The sequence below is a fragment of the Spodoptera frugiperda genome, chromosome 25, assembly GCF_023101765.2.
Source record: "Spodoptera frugiperda isolate SF20-4 chromosome 25, AGI-APGP_CSIRO_Sfru_2.0, whole genome shotgun sequence".
NCBI lineage: Eukaryota > Metazoa > Arthropoda > Insecta > Lepidoptera > Noctuidae > Spodoptera > Spodoptera frugiperda.
This window is the reverse complement of record NC_064236.1, coordinates 20,212,206-20,228,582: the sequence shown is the minus strand read 5'-3', so window position 1 is coordinate 20,228,582 and position 16,377 is coordinate 20,212,206. Positions and strand designations below refer to the sequence as shown.

Below are 16,377 nucleotides of genomic sequence, written 5' to 3'. Positions count from 1 at the left end.
TACTTATTTCAGAGAGAGTGCGTGACGTGGAGCTGCTCCGCACGGACCTGGGTGCGGTCCCGGTGCGATGGTCGGTGGCCACGTGAGGCGCGAGTCTCGCCGCGATATGATGTATCTTATCCTGAGCCGATTACGAGCCGATAAAATTCGCGTAAAATAACGCTATTCCGTATCAGGCGTAAAGAAAATGTACGGTATCGCAGGCGCAGGTAGCGAGGTGCAGATAACAGCGTCCCTGAGCTAAGTGTGTCGGTACGTTTCCGTGATCCGGAGCGCTTATCGCAATCAGAGCGCAGTAAGCGCCACGGCCACCAGCCCCAGTAGCCGCCCGCTGCCTACTCGGAGATTGCAGTACCACGTCGACCAAACTCATAGGCTGGGCACAGATATCGCCACCATCGCCCGGGCAGACTGCTGGCCAGTGGCTGCACCTGGTCATGTTTCGATCAGCACCTTAGAGGATGAGAGGGGAGCCCCCCCCCCCTTTCTGCCGGCCGCGGCACCACGATCACTGGCCGCCGATAATAACCTTACCAGATTATGGATGGCTCACAAAAACACATAATCGACTAATGATTACAGAAAAAAGTGACCTTAGAGTCGTCGCGTCGCTCGACTCGACACCTGGTCGTAAGTAACAGAGTGCGGCGCGCTGCTAATAATAATAACGCGGCCGCGAGTCCGCGACCTCCACGTGCGGCCTGCCGCGTAGCGCGTAGCGGGAGCGTGCTACGTCCGCTACGGGCTCCAGACGCGCGCCGGGCGAGCTACGCGCCCGCGGCTACGGGCCCGCCGGCGGCCGCGCGTACCATGTTGTATCTAATCTGTCGCGCTCCCGGTATCAGCTAATTACGTTATTATTCGCCATGGAAAATAACCGAGTCGTATTATCACGGCGCGGGCTGCAGATAATGTTCGGAATCAAATCTGGACACTCGCTAACAGTGAGAGCGGCGCGCGGCCTTCGCACTTCGCACGTACTCCAAGTACTCGGCAGTACGCGGCTACTTATGTCATTGCGTTTGTCTAGTATCCGCGTTGGCAGCTGGCACATGTAACTAGCTATTATTAGAATTTACACTTTTTCAATATTTCTGCAAGCGATGCTTTTCGCAAATATCGTAAAGTGTGGCTGCACTGGCACCGGCTCGCTTGTACGTCTTCGGTTAGGGCTCTAGGCACGTATGCGTATAGAACAGCTAACTACATAGCTAGCAGTTAGGCAAATCTAATATAATTAGTATCTATAGCATAATTATAACTATATACTATTCCTAAACGAGCTACAAGGGAAGTTAGGGCACACGTCGCCTCGTCATTGGCTGTATGGGTGTGTGCGTGGACGTTACCAGTCGACTGCTTATTGCGCCTGCGCCAGAGATCAATAAGTGAGTGCCAATATTAATGAGGCGACGTTGATATGTCTATAGACTCGATGTCATTTACAGTTAAATGGCTTCAAGTAGTCGCGCACTCGCGGCAGCAAGGACGCCGTCCTCTACGTCGCACGGGTTTAATATGTCCAACGAGCGGGTTGGGGTAGGTTAGGTTTCAGAGTTAGGAGCTTAGGGTTGGGTTAGGTTAGGTTTTAGAGATTCAATACCCGACTACCGGTCATTTATATGTATACTACATTTGGGTAACTATAAACCACATTTCTCATAACAGTATCAAGCCGCGAATGTTGCTTCATTCGAAATTGGGCATTAAGTTTATTTGTTTCGAATGCTGCGTGGTGGGTGGTGGGCATCAGCAGTGGATATATGTAAGCTATATTTGCAATGAGTTCAAATTATAAATGTGAGCATATTTGTATATAAACAAGTACAAATAAAAAGGTATCGACTGTCGATGGGGCCGCCTGAGCGGCTGCACCTACAGAGCGGAACTAACGCGGCGCGGCGCGGAGCTCAATGGCGCGCCACATCTCGCTGCACCTAAACAAACTCAACTCGAATCCAAGTCGCACTGCCGCACACTTTGCAATCACATTCGCTATTAAATAAACGCTCCAACTTATACTCTAGCAGTCTACACCAACACCTACACGAGACCAGGTTGTGGATCAGCCAAACCGCGGAGCCTAACCAGTGCTGTCTCATCAGTTCACAGGATGGCCGAGTGACGAGCTCTGGGACAGGATTCGCCAGATTCGTCTCCCGGTGAGCAACCACAATGCGAGCCAGCAGCGAGTCGCGCGGCACGACACGACACGACACGACATGACACGGCCGTGCGACTCGGAGCCGCAGTCGCTCGTGTCATGCGTATGCAGTGGCCTTGCACGATATAAAAAAATATAAGTTTTACGCAAAAGTATGCAGCTGTCATACGACATTTCATTGATATAGCGGTAGTGTGCGCTTCCGTTTATGGCGATAATACATTGTGATTGTTGTCTCCATTAACGACCGCTTTTAATATGGTAACAAAGAATAAACATGCATTGGAAAGTGTTTTAGTGACTTAGCAAACACTATGAAAGCGGGCGTCGAGCGCCGGCAGCGGCTCGGGGCGCAGCGCCGTGGTACACCCGGCGGACACAGTACGCGCGCGGTAAAGCTCAGCGCGCAGCGGTGTGTGGCTGCGGTTCATACAACATATTACTTATAGTATATATCGTAAGCCTGTCCAGTGTCTAGGTCGGACACTTCGTATCACGCTAGAGCACATTTTTGTCACCTGACGTCACGAACGTATTTTGTTGTTAACTTTCCGCCTGTTGCTGTAATGTGCAACATGCAACTATTTACGAATCAGCAACGAGCGGTGCGGGCCGGCGGCAATACACAGCACATGAGGAGTAGCAAGTACACAGCACTCACCTGCGGGGCGAAGCCCAGGAACGAGAGCTTCCTCTTGCCGGAGCTCATATCGAGAGCGCGGGCGCGCGGAACTCAGCTGCGGAGCGAGCGGCGGCGCGCGCGTCTGTTTGGGTAGCCGGCGGCGCACCGACTGTGGCAGGCGCGGCGCGCGCGCTGCCCGGCGCTGGCGCAGCCGCCGCGGGAGGGGCGCGGCCGGCGCGCGCGCTCCTCCTGCAACACGCAGCACTCAGCACGCCGCCCACACCGCGCCACCGGCGGCGCCGGCCGGCCGCTGTCTCTGGCGCTCCTTCTGTGCCTGGGGTTGTCTCATGTCCTGTCGGAATATTTTTCATCCCGTGTTTTTATTAGCCAGACGTTCGATTCCTACGTTTATTAATATCATAAACTATGGCAACTCCGAGCCGCCTCAAAATTAACTTATGATATAAACATGCAATAATGACATCAATGACATGTTTCTGTTCCTTGTTAATAAGACAAATCGGTTCAATTCGAACCTTTTACGAATTTGAACGGAACCGACAAACTGCGATTCATTTTAATAGATGTAGATGCGAAGGTTTGTAAATGTATGTATGTTTGTTACACTTTCACTGAAATAACTACAGAATAGACACATACCTAAATTAAAAGTACGGACACCGAATAAACAATGTAGTATAACGTAATATAACATAATGATAGTGGTACCAGCGTGAGTGAAGCCGATAGCATAGTCTGGTCACTAGACAAATTAAATATTTCTCGTCTGTCTGCTGTCTGTGTGAGCACCTGCATACAACTGTACAAGGCCACTGGGGCAGTGGACGTGGTCAATAACAATCATGAACTTCTCGCAGTTACCAAACAACAGTTCCGTGGAGTAGTGAATGGAGTGCGCAGCCTACACGGCGGCGAGTGACGTCACGCCGAGTGCAGCCCACTTACTCGACTCGCTCACTTTATCACCACTCGACCAGAGGCGCACTCTAACGTACAGCGAGTGTCTTCACTTGCTAAGATCTAAAGGTTCAAACTAATTTTGGGCAAATTATCATTTGACCGATAATGATCATTTGCAATATTTGTGTCGAACAAACCGATAGATGTTCGGACGGAAACTATTAATTAATTATTTTATTTAATTATTTAAATATTTTATTAACTATTCACTTCCGCCTATTTCTTTGTTTGACAAAAATGTTGAAAATGATGTGTTCTATAACCCGACGAGATTCTGTTCTAATAACAAATCTGTATAAACATATAAAACGCTTCCGTTAATGACTGACTGACTGACTATCACACACCGGTAGTTTCGGTTGTGTGACACCGCACAACCGAAACTACCGGTCGTAGTAAGCTGAAATTTGGATGTGTGTTCGTGTGTAAGAGAGGACTTTTGAAAATGTTCTTCTAGAAAACACGAATAAGGACATAAAATAGTTATTATTCCGGACGGGAAAGGTTCTTTTGGAATTTGTTAAACCACTAAATCAATTTGGGTGTATTTTGTACAAATATAGTTTGACTCGATAAAAGTATAGGAATACTTTTTAAGTTTTTATCCTAGAATTCCCACGGAATCGGGAACATGGCTCTAGAATCCCGGGACGGGCCTTTACGCCACTGTTAGTGTTTGAGAACATTCGGCACAACAATAGTTGGAGACGCGGGAGAGGGCGTAACAGAGAATTCATCCCAGAAATGTCACGGGAACTGGAATTATGCTGTACAATCTCGAGACACAAGTTCAAATTTAAATAATTTTATTTGCGAAAGTGTTGCTACATTGTAGGTGTAAAGATGGCAATAGTACATATCCACGGCATGTGAAATGATGATGCGACATCAGTACTTGTAACAGTCATGTTTTGTTCCTTGGTTTTTACTTTTTGTTTGTTTTTAGTGTTTCAAGTCGATTTAGTAAACGTAGTATTTTTATTCTTGGACACGTCTAGCTATATGAGTTCAGATAGATCAGCACCAAGTGTGGAAGAGCCATGCTTCGGCACGAATGGGCCGGCTCGACCGGAGTGATACCACGATGTCACCGACGTGAAACAACGTCACGTTGTGTGACCGAAGTTACCGGAGGCCCAATTCCCCGCTTCCCAAGCTTCCCAATCCTAACCCCCAAAAGGCTGGCAACGCACTTGTAACGCCGCTGGTGCTTCATTCCCCGGCGCGCGGCGCCCCGACTGTCTCCGCGAGACATCGTTTCTCATTTCATCAGTTGCCATGCTGCCGTCACGCTGCGCTTTTTGAGTGACTCATAAACTGTTTGTTAGATTTTTTTATTGAAGCATACGCCGTTAGATATTTAAGTAATTTGTAACTTTGTTTTATTTTCCCCAGTTATGCCATTGTGCTGTAAAACCTGATTTTCCCCTGTTGGATACCTTTATTCTTATGTTGGCGAAACACAAAACTACAACAACGGCTACAACAGCCAGAGATCTCAAGCAAGCGCGTGGTCGAAGCCATTTTGATGCATTTGGAAGCTTGGCTGAAAAGAGAGGAGCGAAACGAAAAAATAAAGATTTGTAGCAACAAGAGTCAAAAATCTGGCACAGAGTGTACTTTTTTGTGGATAACACATAAGTCACTGTAATTTAAAAACTATAATATTTAGATTTTTTTATATTTTTCTGATAACTGTTGGAACCTTGCCGACCACCCGGTGCCATTTGGACGTCGACTTCAGGGACACCCTGTGTATTATATTATCACATATTTTCAATACAAATGTTTGAGTGGCCACACATCTAGCTATACAGAAACATATATTTCTGAGACGTCTAGAAAACGCAGGGTGTCGCGTAGGTCGACGTCCAAATGGCACCAGATGATCGGCAAGGTTCCAAGTAAAATATATTAAAAAATCTAAGTCAGTATATTATGGACATGTAGAAAGCTTGCTTCGTGTGATCCCTGACTTTTTGCCCCCCCCCTGTACATTACACTACTTCTCCCCACCCACCGATGCCTGACAGCACCACACACACTTGTTCAAAACAAGTCATCGAGTCGACGCTGGAAACATTGCGATTGTTTCATAACGTGTTCGCGACAACCGACAGCTTCGACCCAACAGTTTCATGTCTGGTAGTGCATCATAGACTTTGCGTCGCATGCTTGTTCTGGATGTGCTGCCATTGATCAGGGAGGCCAGGCGCGGTCAAATAGTCAGCCATTTGTTGTTTCTCTTTTCGCAGAAGGCTATCCCCAGCCTTTCGCTGCTGGTGTTCATGAATAGGCTACACCACGCAACCGTATTCCGTTGGTGCCGCGTCTCCGTGTCGGAGTATTTGCGTCTCATTGATTACGATCGGCTGAGTGGTGCGAGGGGTCTCGGGTACTGCCGGGGAAGTATTTGGTTGACTGCTGGCTGTTTGGTGTCTGTTATTTAATGCGCTGTTTCCATCAGCTGTCTTGCTAAAGACTTTCCTATATTATAAACTGTCAGGTTTTATTGAAGATAAGAATGCGTGGCAGCATGTATTGTTGCCGTGGCAGCATGTTGGTCCGGCTCCACTGGACTCTCACTCACGAGACGATACTCAAACACGATCACTAGTTACGTAAACTTCAACAATTCGTTGATTATCTAATTCCAATGTAGTCTGGGTATCCTGCAGCATCAAGCAATTCTTTTTCAACTTGAGAGATGAAATTAAACAAAGATTTTTATTTGTACAGAAGCATTATTTCAAATTGTAAGTGTGTGGGCAGTATGTTTGAAGTAGTAGTATTAATGCTTTAGTTTTTGTTTTCTTCGCCAATTGGTTTTGCAGTCCCATTAATTTTGACGCTGTGTTGTCGTTACATTGTTCTCACATGTACTTATTACAACAGGTAAAGGATCAAATAATGTATCAAAGATTATAAGAAAAAAAAAATGTATGATGGAATTTCTTGCTTGTTCTATTACATTTGAAGCTACACTTTGGATCGAGCACCTAGCTTCACTGACAGACAGACTGACGAAAAATTCAATTTCACGTTTCAAAATTGTCTAATTAAGGATTATTGAAATAAATGCTTTGACTTCGACTTTGCCTGTTTGTTATGGTATAAAACTATCAACACGTGATTAGTTATGTGTTTGTAATTTGAATGGTTGTTTACTCACTGTTGGTTCACTTCGTTCTGGATCTATTATGATCTTAGTGAAATTTGTATTCGTACTATTGTACCGTCGACCGTATCCATATCCACTTATCAGGAGATCTGATATCACTTGCACTGGCTATAGACACTATGACGTTCACTGTTACATGCGGCACTTTAGTTGTAGTAGTAGGAATTACCACGTACACACAAGCACACAACATTTAGACAAGGACATCAACCATCCTTCTTAGATCTGGTTCTAACAAATGATGAGTCGCTTGTAGCCGGGAACGAACACATAGCCCCCATAGGTAACAGTGATCACACAAGTTTGTTGGCAACCATACAAATCCAATCACAAAACTACACAAACAAACAACCAGCCCAGGCTTGTCTTCAATAAAGTAAACTATGGCAAAATTAATAAACACATTACCTGCACTTATGAGAAATTAAACTGCACAAGAGCATAATTTGAAGTACTTCTCAAAACACGTATGAAGCTATTGATTTATATGTACCTCGAACAAGAGCTACTCATAGTATTCCATATTACACCCGATAGGAGTGAGTCAAGGCAGTAATTGGGTCCCCTTGAATTTATAATAATGATAAATGACTATGACATGACTGTAGACTTGAAGTTGCTGATGGAAGTACAAGGTAAATCCGACTTAGGAGGACATAGACCGAGTACTGAATGAGTAAGGAGAACAGGCTGTACTTCATAGCAAAGTGCTCGGTGATGAGTATAACCCGTGCTCGAGTGCCCCTCATGCATGAATACGTGCTGGACGCGGTGCCTATGCAACGTGTCACGGAGGTGATTTGGGGGTTATTGTGTCTCGGGAGATGTCGTTTCGCGACCATATTACGAAGATCTGCACATTTAGGAACCTAGGTTTTGTTTTGAGGCAGACGAGGAACTTCACCAACATTGCAACAGTTGGGTCCTGTATGACGCATTAGTCAGGAGTCATCTGGAACATAGTGCTGTCATATGGGATCCGCACGAGACAAAGTACACGTTAATGTTGGAACGCGTACAGAATAAGTTCACCAGACATTTGTACTGGAAGCTGTATGGGGTATATCCGTATTACCCGCTGATGTATCCCACTTTGTTTGTGCTCGGCATGGTGGGGCAATCAGCTCGGTGTACGGCGGAAATTTGCCTTAGTTGCCTACTTGGTGAGGTTGCTCCGAGGGAACATAACCCGGGAGTTCTGCGTCACCTGAGTCTTTCTGTACCAGACCGCTACGTGTGGAGACGGCGGCGCCCGCCAATTTGGCAGTAACGGCGAACCAATCTTCTCGCTAAAGCACCACTGACTCGCGCAATCCGTACCATCAATAAGTTTCGAGTGAATTCACAAAGGTATTATTGTTTATTTTAAGTTACGATGGTGAATAGTTCCTTATGTACTTATTTTATATTTATTTTTTGTTATTTTAGGTTAGTTGTTTTGTTACTGTTATTGTATAATTATGTTATTATGTAAGGTTATTTAGTAGTTTTGTAATACATAGGTTAGGTAAGGGTTTCTTCATTATGATTGAGTTTTGTTTCTTTTTTTTTCTCCTTATTTTTTGTATAATTTATTTATTTTCTTAAGTTTATTATGTACACTAGGTTAAGCCTCACTGTCGCATTGGGAAAATCCTGTAATGAGAGTGTAGGAAGATTTTTATAATAAATAAATAAAAAAAAATAAATACACAAACAAACAACCAGCCCAGGCTTGTCTTCAATAAAGTAAACTATGGCAAAATTAATAAACACATTACCTGCACTTATGAGAAATTAAACTGCACAAGAGCATAATTTGAAGTACTTCTCAAAACACGTATGAAGCTATTGATTTATATGTACCTCGAACAAGAGCTACTCATAGTATTGATAACAAAATTGAGCTATGGAGTAGATACATACTTACTGGACATGAAAATCACTACAAGCTCTATAGAAAAATAAATAACAAATTGATAAACCAAACCCGGAAGGCGCGTAACGTACGAAGAAAACATTTTACGCAAGGAACCGAAGAAGTTTGCCTCGTACCGCAGGATCAGTTACTAATTTTAGATCCATAACGACGTGGAACAGATTCTATCGAAGATATACAGTTCTCATCTAACGAAATCAAGCAAGTTATAAATGAAATGAAAACCGATTCCTCGCCAGCGCCAGATGACACACCCGTCTCAATACTAAACAACTGTGGCCCAGGAGATTATCTGTCAACAATAATGCAGACATCATAATATGAAACTGGAGTACTACCAAAGTTACGGAAAAAAAGGACGGGTGACCCCCAATCTTCAAGAAAGGAAGTAAATTAGAACCATCTAATTACAGGCCCATAAGCTTAACCAGTGTAGTATGTAAAGTAATGGAAAACATTATAGTCAAACATATTAGACATTTCTTGGCAACCAAACATATCCTTCCTGAACACTAACATGGCTCTTACCCGCATCGTTCCATGGTATCTCACCCATTGTCATGTTTGTCGGTTTGGACGGGGCATTTTAATAAAAATGTTGATGTCATTTATCTAGACTTTGAAAAAGCCTTCGACAAAGTCCCTATAAGTAGGCTTCTACAAAAATTTGCATTTATAGAAATACGTGGAAAACTGCTGGGTTGGATTGAGGCTTTCCTGGGGCAAACAACCTTTCAAGTAGGAGTGGGCGATGTCATGTCAGACCACCGGGAAACTCATAGCGGTGTCGGCTCCGTCCTGGGCCCAGTGCTGTACATAGTTTATACATTCGACCTTCCCGCTGCCTACAGTGTAATGTCAGTATATTTAACACCGTTCATCGACCATGACCGCCTGCAGGACGACCTCAATAAAGTACTCGGTAGTCTAAGAAATGGCTTATAAAATTGAATTCTTCAAAGTGCACGGTTTTACATATAGACAACACGCAATCCCCGACTTACTTATACGCTAAATGGAACCAACTTGAAAAATGTAAAGGAACAAACCGACTTGAGGGTAAAGATTACAGAAGACCAGACGATTACCAACAATGGGAACAGTATATGAGTACAGTCTGCAAGAAAGCTAGAGGCCTTATCTACCTTAGCAGGAAAGCATTTCGTAATATGTACGACAACGGAAGTGATGATTAAAATCTACAAAACTTTTAATAGACCAATCTTAGAGTATGCTTTTCAGGTGTGGAATCCGTACTTTATCAAGAACATACAGGCTCTAGAGAGGATGCAGCAGCATAAATGATATTTATTTCTGCAAATTGGTTACAAAATAACACTTTTACACGTCAATCTTCGAAATAACTAGATGAGGCCCCGGCATTTCCTATCGGACTACTCTGAGAAGAAATGCCGAAACAAACTCAGAGGTCATAGTCTCTTTTAGAGTCCAGACAATCAAATAAAGGATAACGCGAGAGAACCGTGCAAATTGATTCTGTAGTGGTCTTTAGAGGAAAGAACCACAACAGTATGAGCGGACCTGTTCAGATGGCAGTACGCATGTGTCAGTTAAAAATCAGCTCAGCTAACGGCTGTTGCTGAATGATCCGACGAATAATACCAACCAAAAGAACATTTGGGTAGGCCTCATAAATGTTCAGACTGTACCAAGCGCAGGTTCGGTCATGTATGGAGTACTGTTCTCACTTTTGGGACGGCTCGGCTAAATGCCAGCTCGATGCGCTAAAACACATGGAAAGGCGTGTCAAGAAACTCATCAATGATGATGCGCTTGTGGAGGCCCGGCTTCAAAGCCTCGAACACAGGCGCAAGGTTGCAAGCCTTTCCGTTTTTTACCGAATTATACATTTCCGAGAGTGTGCGGAGGAATTGCACAACTTGATTCCCCCTAGTCCTTTCCATCATCACACCCAAAAGACAATCGGCGAGGCGTCTAAATGTGAACCAATTTAAAAATCGACTTGAGAAATATTTATTCAATTGCAAATGAACTAGTGAAATTTAACAGAATGCGGTCGTTATCAGTAGTTGCAACTGCCTGCCTGTCTACAAATACTATGTCCGCAAGGCGGCTAGTGGCGAGCAGTTAGCCAGTGGCGACCCACGGACCTGACTCCTGGGGGAGGCCCTATTTTTCAACTCCGGTTATTACCCGTGACTATCCGAAATGGCCTCGTCCTGAACCGGCTGGTGTAAGTAGAAATGTGCAAGTATGTAGTGTGCCTTCAACTAGTAGGTTGCGTGTACACCCGGCGCACCCTTCGTACTAACTTTAAACCATTGTTTGATTTGCGTCAATAACCGAAACACAAAACTTGGCTTATTTTACTTTCAAAATGACTGAGTTGACTGACTTCCAATCTAACTACCATCTCCCATTTTACTCCTTTAGACACTTTTTTAAAATCCCTTGTTAGTTCATCATGTTTATAGCATTGATAGTTTGCGCTCGGCGAAGATGAATGAGTCACTCAGTCAGGACATATATTGTTGTTACTGTGTCCCCCACGCCAGTGGTGAACATAGTTGCTGGGCGTGTATACAGTGGCTCACCGGGTCCGCGGGCCACCGGCAGCCCCGCTCCGGCCGGCGCGCACCATCCGCGGCACTGCTCGCAGCCGCTGCACCTGCTGGCTGCACCTCTTACATGCGATGTCTCTATTCTTGCTCGCTACTTCCTCACTAGTCACAGGTTCTCCCAGCTTAATATATGACTCGTACGACGCTGCACAGAGTGGCCGTTAAAATGAAATAATATTGCATAGCTTGATGTGACAAGTGACGTTGTCATGTGCGACAATAGTATTTTAATGATGAAATGAGGACGAACGCCGAGGCTGTGTCTATGCACCGGGTGATGTAAGGTACAGTACAAACAAGACTAATTAGTCCAGTCAAATAAGGTTAAATTAGGTAAGAATCCCGGAATGCGAGATACCCAGCTGTAATTTTGTATATACTTGTATATTGACCCCCTAAAACTTGTCTCAAAACCTACATATGGTAGGGTGTAAGCAACCCTTAAAATTCTGGGTCAAAGGGCCCAAAAATCGGTTTTTTCGAAATATCTCATTTCCTATGGGTTTTTGGTAGTTGTATTCAATAGCAATATTGTAGCATACCCGGGAAAGGATTCTCTAGGATACTTTTGTATAAACTTTTTTTTTAAACGGTGAACCGTTTTCGAGATAGAGGGCGGAGAGGGCGCGGGCACTGCATCGTCCTCAACTTTAAACCATTGTTTGATTTGCGTCAATAACCTAAACACGTGACTTGGCTTGTTTTACTTTCAAAATGGACTGAGTTGACTGACTTAAAAAATATGTCATGGTTCCTAAACCCATTTTTCGTCAAAATCAATCGTTTGAAAAATAGACGCTTCCAAAGTGGAAAAATGAGGTCTATAGAATGTGTCCTGCCGTCTAACTTTTAAAATAAGTGAATAAAAAAACTAAAAAAAATATATTCTGTAGATTTTAATGGAAACTTTCAATGAAAATTGGTTTGAACGAGATATCATAATTAGTTTTTAAGAATAAAACAAACAGGGGTCATAGTCTCGTTTATTGCCCAGCTAGGGCATTTAGGGCCAGCTAGGGCTACTCTTGACTGACACTTCCTCTCGGGCTGAAGCCATTCGACAGTCATATTGTATCAAGGTGCTACGCCTGTCATTTCGAGGAGTAAGGTACCGTACATACAAGACTAATTAGTCCACTCTTCTAAGGTGAAATTAGGTAAGCATCGTCCTGTACATTCGAGATACCCAGCTGTAATTTTGTATATTGTATATTGACCCCCTAAAACTTGTAGTCAATACGTACATATGATAGGGTGTAAGCAACCCTTAAAATTCGGTTCAAAGGGCCCAAAAATCGTTCTGTATACATTTTTTCGAAATATCTCATTTCCTATGGGTTTTTGGTAGTTGTATTCAATAGCAATATTGTAGCATACAAAATTCTCTACAACTTTTGTAGTGAACGTTTTTTTTAAACGGTGAACCGTCATCGAGATACACATCCGCGAGAGCGTCGATGTGACGCGCGCCTTGCAACAAAATTGTAGTTGTCTTGCCTATCCGTGATGGTTGTCTATGCATACGACATCTAGTCAATATGTAATGGTACCTAAACACATTTTTCAGACAAATAACAAAACATTTGAAGAAATAGACGCTTCACCACCGGCACCCGTATGCAGTGTCAAGAGTGTCCATACATCGAACTTAAATCAATTGATATAAATGTGATATAAATACCTACTTACTTAGCCTACTTTGCTAAGCTCGTAAGATGCAACAGCCAAGACAAAATACACTATTGAAACAATACAAATTAAGCTACAACTAATAGGGTAGTTTACTAGGTCAAAAATAAATGATTTTTACATTTCAATATAATAATCGTACTTTCATTCATTATTTGACGATATACTTATTTTTTTAGTTTTTCTAGCTAATTTTAGAGGAGGTATTCCTCGAAGCGCAACTGTTTTGAAGCGCACCTCTCCAAGCGCACCTATTTTGATGGTCCTCGAAGCGCATGACGTATAGTTTTACGCCTTCAAGGAACTATTACGAAAATATTAATTTTTATTTCAAGAGATGCGAACCGCGCACCTCCGCCCTTTTATTTTTGACTAGAGACGGGGTGCCGTTAACTGAAACTATCGATAATAAGATATCGATAATCTGATATACGTAGCGCTATCTATGAGCAAATAAGGTTAAACCTTTAAAAATAGTTTCTTGTCGATGTATGACATCGCAAAATGAAATGTTCCGCTTGAAACCGCCAATCAACGACTTTTATTAGTTATTTTATACAATATTCAATTTAAAAATATTGAAACTGGACTGTATAATAAACGGAATAAAAGTCTTGGACCTCAACGTTTGTTTGGGACCCTCAGTCCAACAGTATGTTCAAGTTGAGATGACTAATAATTATACGTATTATACTAATTACTTTCGGTCTCGAGGTCTTTGTCCACTCTATTAGGATCAAATGAAAAAATTTTTAAAAAACCCGACTGCGTTTCTTTATAATATAAAAATGAAAAAACTCCTAAAACAAGAAAGTCATTGTAAAACTGAAGCAGTCGGGACCCATTCTCGTATCTGAAAACTTAGTGCATCTGGGCACATACTGCTACTTTCTAGAATTCCTCCGGGGTTTAAATTACCTTTTTTATTTTCAAGGTCTTTTAGTTTTATTATTTTTATATTTTGAATATCTAGTGTCACTCTCACTGTAATACAAATCAAACGTACTTCTATCAAGTTTTTGAAATCCATGTAGTAATACGTTCAGGCTACTAAAGTAAATCAATTTTCGAATTTGGCGCCAAAAATCCGCTACTTTGTATATTTTTTTAAACTTTGAAGTATACTAGTGTCACTTCACATATAAAAATAAAATCAAACGACTCCTATAAGCTGAAATCCATCGAGTCGTTACAGGCTAGAGAGTGCGTAATATGTGAATTTGGCGCCAAAAATCCACCATTTTAGTTGTTTTTATTATTTTGATATAGTCCAAGTAAATGACTCTCACAGTAAATAACAAAACATAACGAAGACCTCTTATCAGCCACCGGCATCCATCAAGGCGTCAAGGCTGCAGAGCGTGCCTTAAACAATTGATACATACATACATAAAACATACATACATACTCTCGAAAAACATAACCCTCGAAACTTCTGGCGCTAGTCGGGTAAAAAAATGTACAATCCTATGGTCGTACGAGTACAAGAGTTCTTGAATATTGTATACAATAACTAATAAAAGTTTCGTATGATTGGCTGTTTCAAGCGGATACATTTCATTTTGCGATGTCACGTACATCGACAAGTAAACTATTTTTAAAGGTTTAACCTTATTTGCTCATAGATAGCGCTACGTATATCAGATTATCGATATCTTATTATCGATAGTTTCAGTTAGCATCCCCTCTCTAGTCGAAAATAAAACATAGGTGCGCTTCGAGGAAATAAAAATTAATATCTTTAATAGTTCCTTGAAGCGCAACTAACGGGTGCGCTTCGAGGAATAAAATAGGTGCGCTTGGAGAGGTGCGCTTCAAAACAGTTGCGCTTCGAGGAATACCTCTTTTAGAGAAGTAAGTATGCTATTTGACGCAAAAAAAATTATGACGTCATAAGTCGCGATCTCCTACAAAATTCATAGAAAAGTAACGTTTTTGACATTTCGATAAAAGTACATATTGAATTTGACTAGTAGTGTGGTGCAGACCTTGCGGTCACTATTAGGAATAAAACGTCAAAAGTCTCCATAAATAGCAGAACGCGTCGAAAGTTACTTGGGACAAAGGACGACTAGCTTTTTGGAATTTTCTATATTATTTCGATTTTCTACTTCGGTCGGACTGTTCCTACTCTCGAGCCTAGAAAAGTAGGTGTGTCATGTTTATACATAAGTTTGAAAATAAAAGTTTACTTTCACATCAATTAATAAAGCCTAACAAGAGTATACGAGCATAATGTTCAGATGAGATAGGTATTGTAAACTGGCACACTCCGCGACACACGACGCGGCGACTGTCGCGCTGCTATATCTACGTACGTAATTTTCATCGTTATTTTTAAAAACATATTTTCTAGATCAACCTTTTTTTTTGTCAAATTATGTAAAATTTTGTAATTATAAAGTATGCATCGCATGAGTAATAGGAATTTAAGGCATGTTCCCATGCCCATGTAGGTGAATGATGCCACACACGATATACATGATATACAGTGTCAGATTGTATCGGACGACTCTCGTTACTCGAGGAAGAGTAACAATACTTTGGTTTGTCTTTGATATCAGCCGGGCTTTGGAATGTGTTCATTGTTTGTGTAAGTATGTTAGTTCCGTTCCAGGTAGTTGGGAACTACTCTGGTTGTTGGTACACTAGATTTGGCGCATGACAGGAGGCTGACCGCCGCAGGACAGCAACTTGCCAAGCAAGCACTTCAATCGGTAACATTGTGGTGTGTTGGCGCGTGGGAGATAAGATAGAGTTAAGTAATTAATGAATACAATACGTACACGCGGTGAGGTACAGTTTAGTGTTCATGTCCTTCTTTCGGTCATGGTGCAGACCAGCTTTGGAGGTCACGTTACGATAAATTATAAAATAAATAAAGTGAGCATAAATGTAATTACAAAACGGTGTATGAATAATTGAAGAAGAGGCATTTGGTCAGCCGTGGTCACTTACAGGCTGCTGATGATGATGATGATGATGATGATGAATGGATATAAGAAACACTTATGAGAGGTGCATACATATTATTATCCACATTACACACATGTGTAGTTGTGTACATTACATTATTATACAGGGTTAAAGGGTAAGTCGACCTAAATCCTTTAAGACGTGATAGTTTACATCATTCCTGACTGATTTGACCATGGGACCCCATATCCCAAACTTAACCGTTTTCAAATTATCGGCATTTTAACTTTTTTGATAAAATTT

At 42.3% G+C, this 16,377-nt stretch overlaps 1 protein-coding gene across 5 annotated transcripts in view; it reads right to left on the bottom strand.

The window, feature by feature from the left end:
• Window positions 1-2,984, bottom strand: part of LOC118268968 (anion exchange protein 3) — a 47,274-nt gene extending 44,290 nt beyond the window's left edge. For all 5 annotated transcript variants that reach the window (XM_050704522.1, XM_050704523.1, XM_035583890.2 and 2 more), the window contains exon 1: window positions 2,826-2,984. In XM_050704522.1, coding sequence (XP_050560479.1) covers window positions 2,826-2,873 — 48 coding nt within the window. In that variant the 5' untranslated portion in view covers window positions 2,874-2,984. The remainder of the gene's footprint in view (window positions 1-2,825) is intronic.
• Window positions 2,985-16,377: the final 13,393 nt, after the last annotated feature.